This window comes from Eumetopias jubatus, unplaced genomic scaffold (genome assembly GCF_037043125.1).
Source record: "Eumetopias jubatus isolate StellerSeaLion01/CBP00866 unplaced genomic scaffold, mEumJub1_p1.0 scaffold_15, whole genome shotgun sequence".
In the NCBI taxonomy this organism is placed as follows: Eukaryota; Metazoa; Chordata; class Mammalia; order Carnivora; family Otariidae; genus Eumetopias; species Eumetopias jubatus.
Window position 1 is genome coordinate 86729693 of NW_028274821.1, and position 21557 is coordinate 86751249.

Below are 21557 nucleotides of genomic sequence, written 5' to 3' on the forward strand. Positions count from 1 at the left end.
AGGCTCTGATATAGGAGGTCCCAGGAAACATCCTAAAACAATAACACACAGTGTAGATACGTCCAAATAGCACTGATGGCTTTTATTGCAGATTTGTGTCATTACAAGGATAATCTGGGAATATATTAAAAAAAAACCCTCCCTTTTATATACACAAAACATGCTACATGGTACACTTTGTGAGAACGCTGAGGTAATAGGCACACACCCAGACATGGACAGTACCAAACGTTCCAACATCTCGCACACCCCCATTCACGCGCCCACCGGGGCAGTCTCACCTTCTTGACTCATCTCTTGCTCCCTGCTTGGCAAGAGTCCCGGCAGTACTAAGTCTGACACTTCATGGCCAACAGGACTCAGAAGGCCACACGCTGCAGCGCACCAGCCACAAGGTCCAGGGAATAGCTCCTGGCTATTCAGGAGCTCATGAGAAGCGGCCAGTTGTCATTTTTGTGGCACCTGTTCTCCAGAGAAGTGTCATTTGGGGACGAGATGTGGACTCTAGTCGGCCTGAGAGCATGGGACCTTTGGTCTGTAGCCATTCAGGGGCCCCAACGATCGGGTGATGACTTCTTTTCAGTTGAATATCTCCTGGGCAAGGTAGGTTATTATTTCTGTGACGGTTAAAATGACTTGAAGGCTAAAGTGTGAATGGAACATACAAAACTGCGAATACATTATCTATGTGGCCGGGAGTTAGCTGTCGGGCCTGGCCTTCCCTTTCCTGACCAGAAACCTGGAGCCCACACTGTTTTCTACTCAGAGGCTAAGGAATCTTGCCTGGAAAGAAAGGATGAAATGACAGAAAAGGTAAGGAGTGGGTAGGAAGGTGTACAGAAGAGCAGAGAAGGTACCTGGAACCGCAGTGAGTGGCCAAGGACTGACACACAGAAGATACTTCCTGAATGGTGTTGGATGAAGGAGTAGGTGGATGGATGGATAGATGGATGGATGGATGGATGGCTGGCTAGATGCATGATGGATGGTGGAAAAGTCCTGAGAATGTAGGGAAGTCTAGAAGTGGAGAGGGAGGGGGATTTTGAAATTTGATCAGGTGCCGAAAGGGGTTCTTTAAGGGAAGGAGGGAGCCCCCAGGTGAGTGAATAGTGTGTAGACACTCCTGAAAGAATCCCGGCACGTGGACACCAAGGATTATTCTTTGAATTGGAACTACACAGTCTGTGATTGGCTCTTAGGCTCAAGGAGCACAACGAATGCAACGCTTTTCTCCTAAGAGCAAAGCTGTTGGTAACAACGTCAACATCTGAGAATTGAGTGTATGTGTTTTTAGGTATATGACCCAACCTATATATGTATCTAGATATAGTACCCGTGGTATATATCTAAGTGCATATATATGTGGTATACACACACGTGCATAAGGTCGGCTCACACACGTGTATTATGAAGGTATTGTGCAGTCGTGTTTTGTTACTGGGATTTAATTTCCTTGAAGAAGGATTTGTCTGTAGTCCTGTGCTGTGTGGAAGCCTGAGGGGATCTCTGATAGGAAGAAAAGCAACAGGGACAGAGAATACTGTGTCGATTCCATTCCATTATCTGCTGCAGTGACTTGGGAAAACAGAATCCAGTGGCCCCATCCTCCCGGCCCCCTGGTGAGCTGATGGGGAGTTGCTCCTGGTGCTGGGGCAGTGTGGCCGGGACAGGCTCCTGGCGACGGCCACGAGAGGTCAGGAGGGGACCCCACTGACTTAGTGGAAGGTGTTGGGGTTGGGCCGAATCATCATCACCACTTTCTTGAGCGAGTAAGAGCCTCCTCGGAACTCAGCCCAGTAGACTCCGTCCTGGTAGCGGCTCCGGTAATGGCCCCCGCGGTACCAGACCCCATTGAGGTTGGAATGGGCACAGGCATTATACCACCAGCCTCCTTTCTGGTAGTGGGCACAGTTTCCTGCAGGAGACAAGGGAAGAGGCAGTTTCATCTGAGTCCATCATTTGCTCGGGGACTTTAGCGGGGCCCTCTCTGGTTGGGGGTGGGGCATTTGGAACAGGAATGCTTGAGAGGTGGGCTGGGCTTCAGGTTTGCTCTAACCTCTGAGGCTCGGCCTTGTGACCTGCAACTCGCAGAGCCACTGAACTGTCCTAAGCATGGTGCCTCCCCCATAGGACTGCTGTGGGGATGGAAGGAGGGCACAAGGTTAAGCAGTTAGCCCAGGGCATGTGTGGGGGGAAGCGCCTGGGGGGGTTTGGATAGGAAGCAGAATAATCTGGGGTGGGCGGGGGAGAGGCCACCGGGTTCTTAGGCATTTTTTAAGAGTTGCAACTGTTGGATCAAGAGTTTTTATAGAATGACAAAGGAAGTGTTTAAGATGAAATGCTCTTCTATTCCTCCCTGCCTGTATCCCAGCCAAATATTTTTTTATGATTTCACAAAAGAAAGATATTTTCATAAAACTTTTGGCACTATCACATCAGGCTGGATTTTGCTGCCAAGGACAAGCAGTTCGGAACACCAGTAAAAGTGTGGGCAAGGTGCAAGCAGGCATGCAGGGACATTGGCCTTCTCCGGAAGGATGAGGAAGAGGAGCCTCTGGCTGCTTGGGCTGCTCTTAGTTAAAAGAGGGGGTGCCCAGTTTCCTGAGCAGGCCTGGGAAAGGGACCCCCCACTCAGGGAAAGGCTACCCCAAGCAGGCTTGGGGGTTGGGGCCTAATGGAGCTGATGGCCCTGCTCCAGCTGAGGCCTTGCGATAACATGAGGAGGCAGCAGGCTGGCTGAGGCAGAAGCTCAAGGGAGACTCCGCTCAGGCACCCAGAGCCTCTGCAGTCCAGGTGTTCCCAGAATTTTTCTCAGGCTCCTCTAGGCCATCACTTGAGGCCATAAGGACCAAATGGCGGTGCTGGATTTGCAGAGCAGAAAGAGCCCTTGGCATGCCATGGCTAGCCTTCTGTGTGAGTGGAAGCCTGAGCTTGCTTTGCAGCACTCCAGGGACAAGAGCTCACTTCCTTGTCGTCCACTGATTGTGCTGCCCCACAGGCCTGACGGTCTTCTCCCTGCTCTCCATGATGGCCCTCAAGAAATGCTGTACCGGCCCTGTGTCCGCAGAATCTGACCAGCTCTGAGGGTCATCTTTCTGCCCTGCTCTTCCTGGAAGCCTTGGCAGCCCTGGCCAAAGAAGACATACTGCTTCCTCGGGGCCCCTTCAGGGCCAGTCAGAAGACAGGTGTCTGAATGTCCCCTAGTGTGATAAGAACAGCCTGCTAGAGCGTGCCTGCCATGGGGACCTGGAGTGAGGCCCTCCCTCCTCCATATGTAGGTAGCTGAGCTTGCCTCAAGAGCAGGTAGTTCCTAGGACAGTCCTTAAAGAGGAGGTAGTAGCCTGCAGACCAGGACTAAATGGAGGGGGCAGGGAGGGGGCCAGGTTTGCCCATGAGAACAGACAGCCTTGGCCTGGAGGTAGGGTTGGCTCCTCAGACAGGAGCAGCGCCACGCTGGCTTTGCCAGGGAGCTAGGGCCCAGAGGCCCTCATGTCAGGAAACTGGGTGTGGGGCCTTGAGAGGCTTCACTATGGGGCGAGGCTGACATCTGGACTCAGGGCTGGACTATATCTGTGCCTCTTACAATTTTCTGCTCTCTTCCTTTTTTTTTATTTAATAAAATCTTCTTAGTAAAGACCTGGCTTTGAGGCATGTGACCCTGGACAAATCACGTCGTGTCTCCTACCTGTCTTAATAGCTCCCTTACTGCACTTCGTTACCAGTACGTGCTAATAATAGTAACCACAAAGACAGCCCACTTGAGGGGCGCCTGGGTGGCTCAGACGGTTAAGCATCTGCCTTCAGCTCGGGTCATGATCCCAGGGTCCTGGGATCGAGCCCCGAATTGGGCTCCCTGCTCAGCAGAAGGCCTGCTTCTCCCTCTCCTACTCCCCCTGCTTGTGTTCCCTCTCTCTCTGTCTCTCTCTCTGTGTCAAATAAATAAAATTAAAAAAAAAAAAAGCCCACTTGGGCTGAGCCCTATTTGCCAAGTCCCAGACAAAGCACTCAAGGTACTTTGTCTCTGACCTTCTTACCACCCTGCAAGGTACGCCTTGTCCTAATTTCCGGATGTGGAAATGAGGCTCGGAGAGATTAGGCAGCATCATCCGAGGACACATGACTGGTAGGAGGCAGGGCCAGCATTATCACCCAGGCGTGTGGCCGTGACACCTGATGCCTCAGGCAGAGAAGTGATGTGAGCGCTTGGCCCAGAGTGGCCCACAGATGTGTAATCTGTACACCTCTTTCCCTTTCCCTTTTTGTAAATGCCACTCTGACCCAACTTTTGTGAAGGGGGTCTCTGGGCAGAGGAGTGGACCTTTAGGGAGTAGGAACAGGGTCGGGCCACGGGGCCGTGGGACCTTCCTGTTCTCAGGCCCGGAGTCAGAAGCTCTGGCTTTGGCTGACCTCTTTTCCCTGCCCTGTACTGGGTCCTACCTGTGTAGACATCATGGTCTCTGTCCAGGGTGGTGAACTGCTTGCCGTTGTGCCAAGTGAAGGAGTCCCCAGCGTTGCCGTGGTAGCGCCCCAGCCGCAGCTTATAGTACTCGCTCTCAGGCTCCAGGCGGAAGCTGGCGTACTCTGCAAAGACTTTGCGGCCAGACCAGTCCTCCATGGTCACCAGCAGTTTGTAGTTGCCTTGGTTCGTCAGCCAGTAGATGTTCTCCAGGCCCAGCCAGTACTCGCCGTCAATGTTCCCAAACCCTTGCTGGGGAAAACAGAGGAGAGCATTTGTGAGGTGTGCAGTGCCCTCAGCCAGCAGGGCCCCCACTGTTGGATGCCCAGCCCTGGACAGAGGAGACCAGAAACGGGCAGAGCATTAGGTAGGCCTGGGTTCAAATCCCCACTTCTGTACTTGGTTGTGACTTGATGAGTCATGTTGCCTGTCTGAGCCTCAAAGATGCATCATTCAAGACTCTTTAAAGAGTGCCTACCGTGTGCCAGGCATGGTGTGAACACAGAGGACACTGTGTTGCCTTCCCTACCGTGTTGTTGTAGGAACGCATGTAATGAGGTAAACTGAGAGCCCAAAACACACAGTAGGCATGCAACAAGAGTTCCTTGGACAAATCCTTCCCTTCTCTGAGTGTCCGTGTCCCTGTCTGGGAATGAGCTGTTGTGTGAGGGTCTCATGTAAGCTCCCTGCACCAGACAGGAATGGGCTGTGACAAGTGTGTGCCGCATCCACCCGGGCTCCTTTCTAGGTCTGAAATCAGTGGTTTTGTTACGTTTTTATGTGTAGTTTTTAAGGAATCATCAGCCAGGTGGTGGCACTCAAAGTCTTAAAAATAGATGGGCTCATTAATGATAACAATAGCTAGTATTTAGTGAGCAAGTACGGTATATAGGCACTATTTTCGGGATTTTACATAGGTTCTTTTATTAATCCTTGTGCCAACTCTTAAGAGCTAGGTACTATTATTATCCTCCCTAGAATGGGTGAACCGAGGTCCACAGAGGCCCAGGATCACAGAGAGCCTGTGGGTGAGCCAGGATTTGAACCAGGAACCCAGTCTTAACAACTGTGCTCTGCTGCCTTGGAGAAAAATGATATGGGCAGGAGGAGGGAGGGGTGAAGGATCGGGTCTTCAGGAACCTCTCAGTTAGGAAGCAGAGGAGAAAGAGAAGAAAGCAAGGACACAGGTTGGGCAGGAGGTAGGTTGGGAGCAGCCAGGACAGGAAGTGGCCATGCAAAGCCACATGTGAACGTCATGGCCAGGGTAGTTTGTAAGCTTTGGTGTCAGAGGCCTTGGCTCACTGCTCTGCCGCTGCATAGCTGTGCAGCCCCGAGCAGGTTTTTTCCTCTTTTCACCTGTAACCTGGGTCCATACTCGTATGTCTGTGCTCGGATTGGTGTGAAACTAAAGCAGGTAATAGGTGGAAGCACTTGGCATGGAGCATGGCGGCATTCAGTGAACCAAGCTACTCTGGCCATCCTTAGTACCGCTCTGTCTAGAGGAAGGGGGCAGATTATGGCTGAGCCCAGCAGCCTTTCCTACCACCAGGATGAGCACTCAACTTCCTGGGAACTAGGGCCCGAGTATTGCTGCAGTTCCCTACAACAGACCGTTGGGACCTGCCCCTTCTGGGCTGTGAGAATAGGTCTTCCCCCGGAAGCCCCAGCTGGGAGTAGGATGCTCCCCATACCCGGGCTGGGGTGAGGGGCCACCCCACACCAGCATTTCAAAATTCTCACCGTGTCCACGGGCCTTGTGTGGTCTGCACACCTAAGTCGTATCTTGCAGCAGTTGCCAGTGGCAAGCAGGGAAGGGGCTACTGCTCCCCACTATCGCTGGTGGGTTTGCAAAAATGACCCCGTCCAGTGTCTCTCTCACCTCAGGTGTTTCTTGCATGGGGCCACAAAGGCCCTGACAGGTGAGCATGCCCCTTCCCCCCAAGCGGCTCTCTCACTGGTTGTCAGGCTCTTGGGGTGGCCCAGTCACCTTGTGGGCAGCACAGACAGGCCCAGGGTCCTCACCTTATAGGTCTCCCAGTTCCTGAAGAAGTTGACAGAGCCGTCCAGGCGCCTCTGGATGACAGTCCAGCCTCCGGGGTCATGTCTCTGGTCACACCACACCTGCATGAGGCGGTTGGTGTTCTCTGGCTTCACCAGGTAGATGGAGCTGGTATCATGGCCATCCTCCAGGGCCTGCAGGCAGTCTCTCCATGGGCCTGGGGACACAGATGTGTGCACGTCACAGACCTCCCTGTGGCGTGGACATGGAGTCCCCACTCTTGCCTGCCCCTTCCACCCCCCTGGCTGCACCCCCAGGCAGGCACAACTTCCAGCAGGGCTCCAACTGGAAGCCACAGGCCTGCAGTGAGGGGGGATTTTAGTTTTGTAAGTTTGAGAAATAACATGATAGAAAGGCAAGAGTCCAGGGCTAGCGGTCAGGTTGCCTGGATTCCTGGCCCACTTTTAGCTCTGACTCCATCAGTGTGATTTGGGCAAGCTTCCTTACCTCTGCAAACTCTCAGGTTTCCTGGTTTGTAGAAGGGTGATCATATGTACCTCACTCAAGGTTGTAGGGATTGCTGAGATCATTTCTGTGGGGTTCCTAGAGTTAATTTATCTTTTAGGTTGGTCATATTGTGCAAAGAGATGTGCCTATCAACATGCCGCAGTAAGGATCACAGAATGGATCAGCTCCGCCCCAGGCAGGGAGATGGGTTACTGCTCTCCTGAGTCCCGAGGGCTGACGTTGGCCCACGCCACCTCTGTTCTGACTCCACGCTTGTCTTTCTAGTGACAGTGCTCAGGGACAGTTGCAGTCTTTAGTGATGAACTTCCACAGAGTCACAGTGCCCAAGCGGTGTCCAGAATTTGGCCACATAGCCAGAGGTTGCAGGATATTTTTGAGATTCAGACACTGGCCTCCAAACAGCTTTTTTGAGGGGGACCAGTCCTATTCAGCCCAATTCGTATATTTTCCAAAGGAAGCCCATTTAGGGCGAGATACTCAGAGCTCACACACTCTGAGGTCACTGTTCTGTAAGCAGGTCTTCAGACTTGAAGGATGATGTCTAGGAAGCCTTCCGGTCCGTGGCTCTCTTCTGAAACTGAGACCAGATGGGTTCTGTGATTTTCTGGGACTTCACTGAGCTTGGGCATCCCAGTCAGAAGGAACAGGTGCTGCTGTGGAATCTGAGCAGCTACTGTAAGCCTCTCACCACCCCTACCCCACCTCTCTTGGCGGCTTCCTGGATGTCGGTCTCATCAGCAAGAAGGTTGAAACTGGAGTCTCCAAGGTCCAAAGAAGCTAGGTTCTTCTTTACTGATCTCAGAAACCTGCAGAAGTTTTTCAGGACCTAGCCATTGAACTACATTATTTAAAAAAATAAAATTGCCACAATTTGCTTCAGCTTCTCTTCAAAATAGTCCTCAAACCAAGAATGGTTAAGACCAAAAGTGCTAAGAAAGTTCCATCTTGTTCTTTCTACGAATGTATATGTTGACCCTAACTATTTATTGAGCCCCAGCCCTGGCAGGTCCTGCGCCGGGTTGTGGAAGCCTAGGGCAGGATGGGGGCTGCTCTGATGCCCAGCAAGGGCAAGCTGACCTCACCAGCCTTCTTTGAACTTGAATTCCTGTGCATTCCTGCCCTTTCTCTTCTGCATGTCAGGGAGGGACATCGGCAGGCAGGTGTACTTAGCTTTCTCCCTGTAGATCAAACTTCTCAAAGTCATTCCTGATTGTAGTTGGCTTGTTTAGTCCGCACATACTGGTTAAATGAGAAAAGTTTGAGTTTTTGGGGTTTTGCTAGACAGCTTAGGTGGGCTTCTCCTGAGCCCTGGCACTGTGTTTGATCCTCCCCACCAGGAACCTAATGGAAGGGCAGGAGTGGTCTTGATCACCCCTCTCTGCCCCCAGTGCCTAATAAAGCACCCCGAAGAAAGGTCTGCATAGGTGTTACCACTGACAGTTAACCCAGGGTTCTCCTTCTTCATCCTCCAGGGAGAGCTTCTCACCCATTTACGACTAGCCCTCTTCACCCTCAAGGGATGGATCAGGACCCCCAGCACCAGCCTGGGAGATGTGGCACAAGCAGCTGCTCCCCTCTTTGCCTTGTGCCTCTTCCATCCTGGGGAAGGGGAGGCCGGACCTCCAGGAAGAGCATTCAGGAAAGAGAAAAAGGTTTTGCTTGTGTTCAGCCCCTAGCCCCAGGGACCGAAGCAGAGAGTCAAGAGTCTGTCCCCAGAGGCTGGAGCAGAGCGTGCAACAGGCGTGGGAGGGCCCCCAGCTCTTTTCCAAATCAGAAAGAGGCCGTTTTATGGGAATGCTGAGCAGCTACTGTAAACCTCTCACCACCCCTACCCCACCTCTCTTGGCGGCAGAGGCCCGTAAAACATCTCCGTCCCTGAAAACGAGCAGCAGGGCCACTATGGAGCTCTGGTGGGGTTCTCAGAGGGACAGTCTGGCCCACTGCGAGAGTGGGGGGGTCTGTCTCAGACTCCCAGCCTGAGCTGCTTTTGTGGGTGCCATGAATTGTTTCAGCTTTCCATTGACATTTCTACAAAGAGCTTTCTTTTTTTTTTTTTTAAGATTTTGTTTATTTATTTGAGAGAGAGAAACAGCACGAGCTAGGGGGTAGAGGGACAGAGGCAGAGGGACAAGCCGACTCCCCACTGAGCAGGGAGCCTAATGCAGGGCTCAGTCCCAGGACCCTGAGATCATGACCTGAGCCGAAGGCAGACGTTTAACTGACTGAGTCACCCAGGTGTCCCAAGGGGTCTTTTTTAAAAGCAGGCGTTTTAGGGGCACCCGGGTGGCTCAGTTGGTTAAGCATCCAATTCTTGGTTTCAGCTTAGGTCATGATCTCGGGGTTGTGAGATTGAGCCCCGCGTCACGCTCTGCACTCAGTGTGGAGTTGCTAGATTCTTTCCCCCTCCATCTCCGTCCCCCTCTGCCCCTTTCCTGCTCGTGCACGCCCTCTTTCTCTCTAATAAATAATCTTAAAAAAAAAAAAAAGGCAAGTGTTTTAAAATGTGAGGTAGCTAGTAGTCACCCATTTGACAGATGAGGAAATGGGAGTATGGGGACATTAGGTGACACCTCTGAGGTCACTTAGCTTATAAGGGACAGATCCACTGTCAGAACCCAGGTGGTCTGGATGGTCCAGAGCTCATAGTCTAAAGCTCTCTTCTTTTTCCCCAACCTGAGTGAACTCCAGGGTGGGGGGCCCTGGCTGACTTAATCTCTGTGTCCCTCGGACTATTTTTAATCTTTGCCAGTCAGCCAGATTTAAAAAATAAAAATTTACACTTATTTGTCAAGGTATGAATACCTTTCCAAAATCTTTACTGGTGATTTATTTTTCTACTTTGCTTACCTTTTGGTGTCCTTTGCCTATTTTCAACTATTTTAGTATCTTTTGATAATGTAGAATTTTTCTTTTTTTTTTTTTTTCTAATCTTTAGGGCAAATCAGGCAGTTCTTTCCTTTAAGGCTTTTAGGTATGACATCCTCTCTAGAATCATGGAGTAGGAATAAACTAATAAAGAGGTATTTAGTATTTTCTCTTGTTACAAAAAAATTCTCCATGTCCCCTGCGCTCTGCACTTGGCATGATACTCAGGACCCATCAGCTTCTATCAGCAGCAACCACATTTCCAGACAGTTTTCCCTCGGAAACCTTTTAGAGCAGGACGCTAACAAACCTCCTGCGCTGAAACACGCCCTTTTCTTACATTAAAGGCACCAGCGGCAAAGGTCAGAAAATTAAATTATGGATGAAAATGAGTCAGACAGACTCCTTAGCATGGAAAACTGGCAGCAGTAAAATGATTGAGGAGCAGAAAGTGCAGCAGTAAGACTATCCTGTGGCTCCATTAAAATGGCTGATTCAAAATGTCCTACTTTGATGAGAAATCTGTAACCGAGGTAAATACAGGAGTCAGGAGCCCTCGGCTCAAATCTTGGTGGCCTCATTGCCTCACCGTGTGTCCTTGGAAAGCTTCTTGAGCCTCAGTCTCTTCTTTTGTACACAGGGGGAATGAACCCGCTGGTTCTGGGGGCCTCAGGGGTACAGGAGCACCAGCGTGAGGCCACCCAAGGCAGGTGCCGGTGCGGGTTCTCTCGTTCCTTTCCGTGCTGGATGAAAGCTGCTGGTTTTGACATTGTCCACTCCCCACCTACCCGCAACCACGTACACACAAGCAAGTTACTGTGTTTGCTTTTGAATTTGCAAGACTAAATGTACGAGGATTTACTTACTGGTAGATGTTTTCCACAAAGCACATTTAAAAAGTCACAGCTTCAGTGGAGAGACCCCCAAAGATAAACTGAAATGAAGAGTGGAAATCTTTTTTGTCAATGAAACTGCATTTTTGGTGTGCAGTGGCAGGGCTCTCCCTTTGGAACAGTGCAAAGTGCCCAGCCAGTATTTCTCTTGGCTGCGCTTCTGAAAGGGCAGCGTTGCCCAGAGCACCAAGGCCAACACTAACTCAGCAGCACCAAGGCTCTGAGTGGAGTAGCGCCCGGCCTCATCTCTATAAAGACCATATTTACACTCTCCACAGAGCTGTAGCCGGAACGTTCCACGTGAAGGGAAGTGCCGTCGCCATGGCTGAGCTGAGTCTGCATGGTTCCTTAGAGAAGCAACACAGGGTGTGGAAAGCACACAGGACCTAGAGTGAGGAGGTCTCAAGAAGAAGGGATATTGGCAATGGGAACACAAAGTATACAGGTCTTGGCCCCCCAGACCCCAAGGTCAAACCTGGTGAGTGTTGGAGTGATGAGCGTTGGGTGCCTGAGTCCCTTCCTTGCTCCCTTCCTCCTCTCTGGGGTTCTTGCACCCAAGGACCATAGACTACTAGGAAGCCAGATCCTAATCCCGTGCTCAGTATTCCCAATGAAGTGCCTTTCTGGCAAAGCTGGGTTGGAACCTACAGCCAGGCCGGACCAAAGCATAACTGCCTAGTCCCAGTTTCCTCTCTGGGTCTGGGGCAGACCAGCTCAGCCTGACCTGCCCACTCACGTCCTGAGGAGAAATGGGTTTACCAACTACATCAGCTGTCAGTGTAGCCACCCCTCCCTGCTAGGGAAACGTGGCCCTGTGAATATCTGACCAAGCCCACTGGCTGTACCCTGGAGGCCAGGAGCTAAGAAGTGAGTAGATGGTGATGGCTCTTCTCCCTGGCTGCTCCAGAGGCATGCAGAGAGGAGCAGAGTCCTTCCTGGCCATCAGCTGGGACCAGACCACGTGGCTGGCCAGCAGTCTGACTGGCCTCTCTGACTCGTAAGCCCAAGTCTCGGGACTTGACCACCTGAGGCTGTGCGGCGGCCCTGTGGCCTGTGGGAAATGTTCTAGGGATGTTTTAGTTCGTACGTGGGCACTGGGGAGAGGCTTCTGTGAAGTACCAAGACACACTGCTTTTTCGTGAGAACGGTATGCTGTTTTCAATTATTCTCACTGACGATCTGTCTCCAAAAAGTCTTTGCGCCACTCCCTTAAACGTTTTTCTAACAGGAGAAACGACTAGTTGTTGAAATTGGATCTGGAGTTTCCTATCCAAATTAATCCATCTGAGAGCCAGGGCACGTGGATTGCTTAGGTGTGAGCCCTGTCCTGGCCAGCATCAGGACTCGCCGGGCGTCCTATGTGAGGGCAGGAGAGCAGACACCCGGGGAGGGTGGTTGGCGAGGGAGGATTACGTGCGCTGCTTGAGCCTCATTTATCCAGAAGGCTTGGGGAAATAATATTTTGGTTGTGAACATATTTATTCTATGTCAATTACCACTTTTCAGTGAACCAGAGTACAAAACAATAACCTAAACACAGGAACAGCTGGTGTGTTCCCAAAGGCATCTCAAGTTCCTATAGGGCCTGAGAGCTGATGACATGGTTATCATTTCTGGTCCTTCTCAGGAAAGGGTCCAAACGCTCATGCCCGCTGTTGAGGCCGTTTTAGTCTGCAGATGACGGGCACAGTGCCTGGGGCCAATAAGCTTTTCAGGGGTTTATAAAAGTGTTTGAGGCCTAAAAAAATTTATAGGCTCTCAAATATGAAAAGAAAACTGCAAAATCAAAATTTATAAGTATGTAATTAAATTTCTACAAAGTGGAACATCTCGTCAACTTCATTAATTGTTAAATTTAGTCTTCATAAAAATGTTATTACTTTTGAAAACAATTTGTAGGTTAGATTTTTCTCACTTCCCAAGAATTCCTGAACATGCCTGATGTTTGCCGAGAAATCAGAGCCAGCCATAAATTAATTGTGTTACTCTTGGCCAAATAATTTCAAAAGCAAAATTTTAAAAATCCTTTCAAATTTTTTTACAGTAGAAGTTATATTAGATGTGTGTATTTCAGTGAGTGTGATACACTCTGAGACCTCCCAAGTAAGAGCTCCCGGAGCCCTCGAGGAGCTTAAAGGGTCCTGTTTCTGCTGGTTTGACTTTAGGATAAACAGATATTGCAGCACTGCTTCCCAAAGAATGCTTTCAAAAGCATTGTGCCCACTCCTGGGTTTTGGTGAGCTCACTGTATGCAGAGACGAGCCGGCTCACTGTATGCAGAGATGAGCTGGCTCACTGTGGCTCCCGGGACTGGGGGCGGGGGGTGAAGCCCTGGGGCCCCCTGGGTTCTAGTGGTCAGTGGCGTCTGAGGCTGCCTGAGGGAGGTCCCTGGACATAGAGGTGGGCAGCGTAGGAAGGCTCCCTAGATGTAGCGATGAGAATGAACAAGCCTCTCTCAGGCCAGAGATTGATGGTGTGGTTCTGCAAGCACATCATGGAAGAGTTTATCAGACCCATGATTGTAATCCACAGGTACTGGACAGGTGCTGTGCCTGTGGTCTGCAAACCTATGAACCCTTTCTAAGAAAGGGAATCAGCCTATGGGCTTGTGCTTAGAGAACCTATGTTGGCCTTCATTGATCACCTTTTAATTTTTCAAATGCTCACAAACCCCTCTTTATAATCTTTTCTATGATTTTACTAGGGCTTAAGCCAACTGGTATGTAATTTCTAGTATCTTGTCCTTTCTTTTTCTGAAAAGAGAGCATTTGCCCAGCACCAAACCTGGTCTTCATGATTTCTGGATGATTGCTGGCAGTGGTTCTGAGAGCTTATCTGCCATGCCCTCAGCCTCCCCGTCTCCTCCTCCAGGAAGTCCTCCCCAACCCCAGAAGAGTTACTTAACTCCTCGGGGTTCCCATCATGTCTGATATATTTATCCCTACTGGACTGTAGTAAGAATGATAACTACCATGTATCTAGAGCCTTCTACCTGCCAGATGCCTTACATGCGCTTTCATTTCATCCTCACGAGCCCCTGCAACAGTGAGCAAACCAAGTCCCAGAGAGACCGCATGGCTGGACAGGAGAGGCTCTGGGATTAGAACTCCCATCTGCCTTCCGGGCCTGCTTGTCCCTGCTGTACTGAGTCTGTTTCACCATACTAGGATTGTTCGGGGTTCTGTCTTGTTGTCAGTCTCTGGGATCCTTCTGGGCAGGAGCGTGATCGTGTGTCCGTCTTGCCAGTCTCTGCTCGAGAATGAGTCACTTCGTGCCCCACGTGCCTTTCCCCATCTCCATCTCCTCACCACCTTGAGCTGTGTGCCCTTTGTCACCTTCATTCTGTTCTTTCCAGTTTGAGAATCAATGCTAAGTTCATCTAGAAACAGGGGCCCCACAGCAGAGGATAATCAGGATCCAGACCCAAACCAGGGAGAGTCTGGACGGTCTGTTGTAGAAAGTTGGCACGTTGTATCTTGGGACAGTGCCAGATGATTGGATTTTCTGTTCTTTTAAACGTTACTCTAGACAGACCACCTAAGATACATTCATTTCAACAGTTAGAGGGTGTTTTTTGTTTTCAAAAACATTACATTTGTCATTTAAACTACAATCTTCTTTTGCTTAGCACAATTTCTCTGTATACACAGTAACTCTAACTTAAATTATTATATTAAAAATCTGTTCAAGGAAAATCACTTACTCGTTTGAAAAAAGGATTACCTAGACCAGTCCAGGTCCTGCAGCTGCACGGGCTCATTTGGAGGTACAAAGCCAGGATCGAGAGGCTCCTTTTGACTGTGCTCTTGCCCAGTCCTCACAGGGGTGGCTGAAGTCGAGACGTTATTTCGACAGCAAGCGCACTACCCATCGCACTCAACAAACCAAACTACCTTTGTTGTAGACACCAGGTCGTCCAATGCTAACTTCATTCTGCTTCATCAACCGTTTTTTTCTGGGGGAGCATCTCAGGGTTCTGATTCGGTCTACTGCGTAAATTCACCACAACAATCCATCTGTGTGGCTAGGGAGCTGGCTGCAGAGACCTGAGCTCCAGGATTTTCCGGATTACTTTCAGTTTGCCAAGTGCCAAACTGTTGGGATTTCCAGGCCACAGATGCCAGATCGCCACTTTAAATAGTAACAAGTTGATAGTTTATCCCTTGGGACTGTAAAGAGCCTGAGCATTTAGCTGAATGTCTTCCTTGGAAAATGCCCAAGTAATAGAGGGAGAGCTTGCCATCACACTCAAAAGGTTCTCTGTGATCCATTCCCCGTGGTATCCGAGGAGAAAAGAGAAAGCAGAGCTAGAAGGAAGATGATCCACCTTGAACTTGAGTGGCTTTGTTTATGAAGAAGCTAACAAAGAATGCTCTTTGAAATATCACTGGATTACATAGTTTGTAATGAATTTGAGAATCTTATTTTGTTCCACAATAACATTTCAGGAACAAGATAGCATAGTACAGTGAAAACAGCAGTCTCTGGAAGCAAGAGACCTGGGTTGGGTTTTCTTTCAGCTTCCGAGAACTGAAAGGCAGAGCCCGTGGTGACTACAGCCACCCTCATTCACATCCTCACACCCCGCCAGGTTGCTCCTCCAACCACCCCCCCCCCACCCCAGAGCTTCAGGCTCAGAAGCCCAGTCACCAGAGTTTGTCTGCACGTGGGACCAACTGCTTTCCACCTGGATCGACGATTGCTTGACCTCCAGAAGGAACGGAAGCCACAATCGTTATCTATTTTAAAACCACAATCTAACATACATATTTCCTACCTCACAGGGGGAGGTAAAATACAGGCAGGAAAAGCCATCTAGGAGAACACTCTTGTTCAAGGTGTCTGCGCCTCCCTGGCCATAGGGCATCTGTTGGGAGGAATGGGAGGTCTCTGTGTTAGCAGTGAAATAATGTGGTTGCCACTTTGTGTGGCCCCAAGAACAGATCACATCTGTTGATTTTTAGGTATTTGGAGTTAGTGTCTTTAAAGAAATCAGGACTTTAGATTTTGCTGGACGTTGAAATGCTGAATACCAACACACCCAGAGAATTTGTTCAGATTCGAGACAAATTAAAAATCAGATTTATCTGCAGCTTTAGTTGGGTCCACTTACTGGAAGTCAGGTGCATATTATGTTTTCTGTGGGAGAGCGCAGTTGTTTTAGACATTCTGCAGTATGATGCTAACTCAGTTCTGCTTTATCTCTCTATTATTATTTTTTGGGGGGGGGCATCTCAGGGTTGTGATATAGTCTACTACATAATTCACCCCAACAGTCCATTTGTGTGACTGGGGAGCCAGTGCAGATGGTTGGTATGGTTGGTTCCTCCCAGGCCTGAGTGAGGGGGCGGCATGATATTGATGAGTTTGCAGTGACAATGTCTTACACTGTTAGAACTCTAATAACAGATCCACCAACTCTGTTCCCAGAGCTCTTCTACAAGGAGCTGCTTGGAACCTAGTACATGAAATAGTGATGGAGGGTCACGTCCCAGGCAGCTGGCACCTGGGGCCAAGTCAAGCATTTATAGAGTGACTTTGACACCAGTTTCTCTCCAGCCTTTCCATGGAAATGTGCAGTATCCCGGAATGGTTAAGATAGACTTGGGTTTGAGCCTTGGCTGAGCCACTTACTAGCTGTGTAGTCTTGGCTGAGTTACTTAACCTCTCTGAACCTTGACATCCTGGAAGTTACAAGTCCAGGGACCTATCTTGGCTCTGCTACCGACAGGCTCTGGGATGATAAGGTCCCTAACAAGCTCTCTTTTAATTTCATGGTCCCTTCTTTATCCACTGAGAAACAAACTAAGCTGATTATGTTCTCAGGAGAGAAAACAGCTAGAAATGCCTACTCCTTTTGGTTTTTAAGGATTTGTTTCAGGCAGGGCCTTGCTGTGGCAGCTGGTCCTAACACTGCCTTTCCTCCTCTGATCACTCTCGGGGGCAGGAGGGCTGGCCTGTGCATAGTTGTGCCTGTGCAGGGCTGAGGGACAGTGTCCCCGGCCTCCCAGACCACTTTGGGAGAAGGCCAGCGCTGAGGCTCCATCCTGTCCATTCCTGTGCCTTTTCGTGACCCCTGCAGCCTTCCTCTTTAGCAGACCTGATTGACACGTGCGTGTGTCTAGGGCACACACATAGAGAAGGAGGTCGGGGGATGTGTGAGAAAGTGGAGAGGAAGAGAGGAAGGGCAGGCAGCAGCAGCTGGATCTCTGGGAAGAGGGCCATAGCCGGGCCCTTTGGCCTTGGCCTTGTCAAAGCAGCATCCTAACATCCAGACCTGAGAGAGGCAGGCCAGAACCCAAGTCAGACACCAGGGAAGCCAGGAGCTGCCTGGGCCTCCCTCCCTCAGGCTCTCAGCGGCCCGGGCCTGGCCTGGGGCCAGCCTGTTACTGTCTGGCTGGGAGCAAGCTGGTGAGTGCAGCTCCAGATAAGCGGCCATGGCTCCCTCAGTCCCCTGGAAAAGGGTGTGCTGTGGGCTGAGCAGCCCAGATGATGAGGAAAAGAGTGATGGCTCTGAGGTTATGGGATGTAAGATTTAGAAGCTGCCAAGTCATGCACACAAAGGTGTTTCTGGCCGAGTGATGTCCTTGGGAACAAAGGATCTTATGGGTAAGAGCACAGAAGAAGGTTTTGTCTTCCAGGCCCGGAACCTGCCTGCAAGCTCTCAGAACAGGCCTGATAAGAGCTCCCTGCCGGTTGGCTGAGAGAGGCCATCTGCCTTTTCCTCCCCCTGTAGTCCAAGCCCAGGAAAGGACCGGGACCTCCCCGCCCATTCAGCTTCCACGGCCAGGTCTGGCTCGTAACACCTCGAGGGGGTGCTCAGTGGAGAGGCGGGTCACAGAGAATCTGTTACCAACAATCACTACCAACATTTGGGAGAATTTTGCTTAAAAAAAAAAAAGGGTAAATTATAGTGCATTTGTCATGTCCACAGAAGGTCACTGCTACTGCCTCCCATGTCGGGGTGCTTCCTTAAGTGGGAGAGAAAGTGGGTTGGGTGCATGCAGGGCTTTGGAATGCACACAGCCCATGCTGGCCTACGAATGTGAAGGAGCAGGGGATCCAAACCGTTTGAAGTGCGAGGAGTAGGATCGTGATCCCAGGACTGTGCACAGACTCCTCTCCATCAGGGACCCACTAGTAACCCTGTTTCCCAACTGTAAACTCTTACAAATCATTCAAGATGCAACATGGAAGTCCAGTCTCTGTCCAACTTCTCCCTTCTAGTCCAGGCAGACTCAGTCACAGGTGTCACCTAGTGTCCCTGGAGCCCCTCATTCGCTGCTCTGCAGGGCACTTAGCACACCATGGTATTACCACAATGACTACATAGCCCATGATTTTCACTGCATTCCTGCTTTCAGGTACTTTGTTATGTAGGTCCCATCAATTCTTACATTATGGAAATTTTGGTCTTGACGGATGTTCCCCCTCAGAGAAATCCTTCATCAGATCTGGCGTGCCGATTTGGGGGATAGAACTGGTAGACACTGGATAGATCCTTGTGCATTCATGCATCTGCCACCTCCCCCAGACTGAGTTCCTAGAGGTCAGAACCAGAGTTTTCACCGGCTCCCCCAAGCCTGGCTCCGTGACCGGCACAGAGTAGGTGCGTATCCGTGGTTGGCTGCCCCACGTGACATAATACCTCATGCCTGTGACTGCACTGAGTTTCCACAACAGCCCTGCAGTATTCTAATTCCTGTCCCCATTTTACGGAGGGGAAAATTGTGGCTCAGGGGAGCTAAGTAACTTCCTCACAAGCAAACCGCTACTAAGAGGTGGATGCAAACCTAGGTCTTTCTTTTCTTTTCAAGATTTTATTTATTTGACAGAGAAAACAAGCAGGGGGAGTGGCAGGCAGAGGGCGAGGGAGAAGCAGACTCCCCGCTGAGCAAGGAGCCCAATGCGGGGCTCCATCCCAGGATCCTGGGATCATGACCTGAGCCGAAGGCAAATGCTCAACCAACTGAGCCACCCAGGTGCCCCAACCTAGGTCTTTCTTCCTATACTATATACCTTTCAGCTCAGGTCAAGCTCAGGGATGTCCTGAAGTCATTGACGCAGAAACCAGAGATGTTTAAGCAAGAGGAGGTCTTTTGGGTAACCACTGAGGTCTGCCAGATGTTAGGAGTATGACATTCAGTGGGGTCTTCATTTGGTGCCCAAGGGCACATTTTACCCTCTGGGCGTTCTGTTGAGACATATTAGCACACTCTGCCCTCTCTTTTGGAGCTTCTGATTTAAAACAGACATATGTACAGATGAGCCAGTCATCTGCTGTAGAATGCCAGCACTAAAAAGGGACTGTTTATTTATTTCAATCTCCTTGCTTTAAGATAAAGAAACCAAAACGGAAGGAAACTGAGAGCTACCAAGTATTGAGTGGCCCAGTGCCACTCCAGACACATTTTTTTTTTTTCAGTATTTCATCTCATCTTTGGGTAGGCATTATTTTAATCTATCCCTAACTGACAGATTGAAACAGAGGAAACGCAGGCACTGCAAGGTGACTTGCCTAATATCCCAGAGCTAATCAGTAGGGGAATCAGAATTTGACTCCAGGTCAGTCTGTTCAAAGCATATGTTCTCAACCTGCAGACCCAGTAGAGGGCCTTCCTGTGAGGTGTGAGGTGCTGTAGGCAGATGCTCCCTGCATTGGACCTGCAAACAGGGTTGCCCTTGTCTTTTGCACGGGCCACCCCCTTTCTGGAATTAGCAAGAAGCTGCTCTTCCCAGTACTGGTGGTTATTTTCAGAATTGTGAAATAAGTGTAAAACAGGATATTTTCAGTAAAAATATCTCCCTGCTTATACAACGAAGTGGTACCAAAATCACTGACTTGGAGCAGATATGTGGTTAGTTTCTGCAAAGATCAATCCAGTTCTCATCTGACAACCCATCTGGAAGGCTCACAGGGCCCTGGATGAATGAGAGGCTGAGCTTCAGGGGGCTGGGCTCATGCTCCCCCGAGAGTTCCAGAGCACAGAGGAGTCAGCCCTAGATTTAAAGTGTAAAGGCCTGAATTCAAATCCAGCCTGAGGACCCTAAGCCTGTGAGCAGGTTACTCTTCTTTTCAGTTAACCTTCCACAAGGAGCTGCAGGGGTTAGTGATACAGTATCCATGAAAGTGCCCAATGCTGGTACTCTGGTCAAGCTTTGGAACATACCAGCAACCCTTTTCCTGCTCCATAATGATATTCTGAGAATTACCATATTTTAAGATGAACCGTGTATTTAAGAGTATTTGGAATTGTCCCTGAAAAGTCGAGACAGCAGCAGACTAGAAAATGTGTGGGCTTCAGAAAGTACTCCTTCCCATCCCCCAGCCACTACAACGTGTTTTTCATACTTTTGCCATGATAACACTTTCTTTTCCTTCGGCTTCTTGTTTCTTTGGTGAGCATTTACCGATTGCCAGATCTGTGCCAGGCATGGTACAAGAGCAGGAGTTTGCAGGAGAGATATCCTGCTTGCCAACACAGAGCATCTCAACAGAGCCCAGAAAACTACAGGCCTGGGGCTCGTTCCCATCAGAAGCCAGAGAACATTTGTTCTCTTCTGAGACTCCCCATTTCCTGGTTCTACCTTGGAGCATCCATCTAAGGAATGTGGGCCCCCCCTCACCCCACCGGCTGCCGAGGCTGGGCCCAAGGGATCCCTGGGGGATTGCACAAGTCTCTTGGCCCGGCTTCAACTCACCGTGGCTTTTCCCCCACTTGTGGTCTTAGCCAAGGGAAGCCTGGCGCCTGGCTCTGAGGCCCCAGATGGAGCCAGCTCCCTCCCGGAAGGACTTACCCGATGGCTTGTCTGTGGAGGACGGGAGGCTGGTGAGGGTGGGCATAGTGGGCAGAGGGGGAGGCAGCACCTTCAGGTTCTGATCACTCTGGATCTCGTTGGTAGAGATCTGATTGATGATGCGGCTGTAGGGGGGCGGCTGGTAGACCCGGGGCGGGGTGGCGGGGGGCGGCTGGGGCACAGGCCTGGCCGCCGGCACCCGCTGGCAGTGCTCCTCGAGCTGCGCGATGATCTCGGACTGGTTGTGGGCCAGCGTGGCCAGGTGCTGGTACTTGTGCTCCAGGTCCTTGTACTTGCTGGCCAGCTGCAGCATGTCGGCCGTCTGATTGAGGATCCGGTTCTCCAGCTGGGAGAGCTCCAGCGCGTTGTCCCGCTTGCGGATGATCTCGTGCAGGAGCTGCATGTAGAGCTGCGTGACCCGCGAGTTCATGTTGCGGCTCTCCTTGCGCAGCAGCTTCACCTCGCTCACGATGCCGCCGTCCACCTCCACCAGCTGCTGCAGCGTCTCAATCTGCCGCTTCTGCTTGAGCAGCTCGCTGTTGAGCAGCTCCAGCTCCTGCTTGTGCACCCGGTTCTCCAGGAGCACCTCGGGCTCCTTGGAGTTGACGCAGATGGCGCCCGTGACCCGCTGCTGGGGCACAATGAAGGTGTAGGTGCACTTGTCCGAAGACTCGCCGGCCCGCTTGTACCTGTTCAGGTAAATGAACTCGCTGGGCGAGCCCTCCTCGGCGCCCTCCAAGCCTTCCTTCTGGCCTGCAGCTGCTCCCACGGCAGCCAGCAGTCCCAGCCACCAGTATGTCATGCACAGCGGCCTCATGGTCCTTGCAAAATGGTGGTTCCTCTTGGCGAACGGAGCCTAGGAAAACCTGAAAGTAAACAGAAGGGAGAGTCAGGAACGGTGTTGTCACTGCCAGCGGCCTGTGCCATAAATGAGCTCAGCCTTCTCGCCAGGCAGATCTTTCCAAAAATGCAGCTTCAGGAGGCAGCCCTTCTGGATGCCGCAGAAGGAGACAGGCAG

At 50.6% G+C, this 21557-nt stretch overlaps 2 protein-coding genes across 2 annotated transcripts in view; one reads left to right on the forward strand and one right to left on the reverse strand.

Annotated features, from left to right (window-relative positions):
* The window catches only part of RALGPS1 (Ral GEF with PH domain and SH3 binding motif 1), a 247969-nt gene that overhangs the window by 112518 nt on the left and 113894 nt on the right, over positions 1-21557 (forward strand). The window lies entirely within an intron of this gene.
* On the reverse strand, positions 1716-21356 carry ANGPTL2 (angiopoietin like 2). Its single transcript, XM_028107851.2, has 4 exons — positions 20540-21356; positions 6479-6672; positions 4438-4708; positions 1716-1915 (listed from the first exon to the last, which is right to left on the reverse strand). Exons 1-4 carry the CDS (start codon positions 21354-21356, stop codon positions 1716-1718), a joined length of 1482 nt encoding a protein of 493 aa, XP_027963652.1.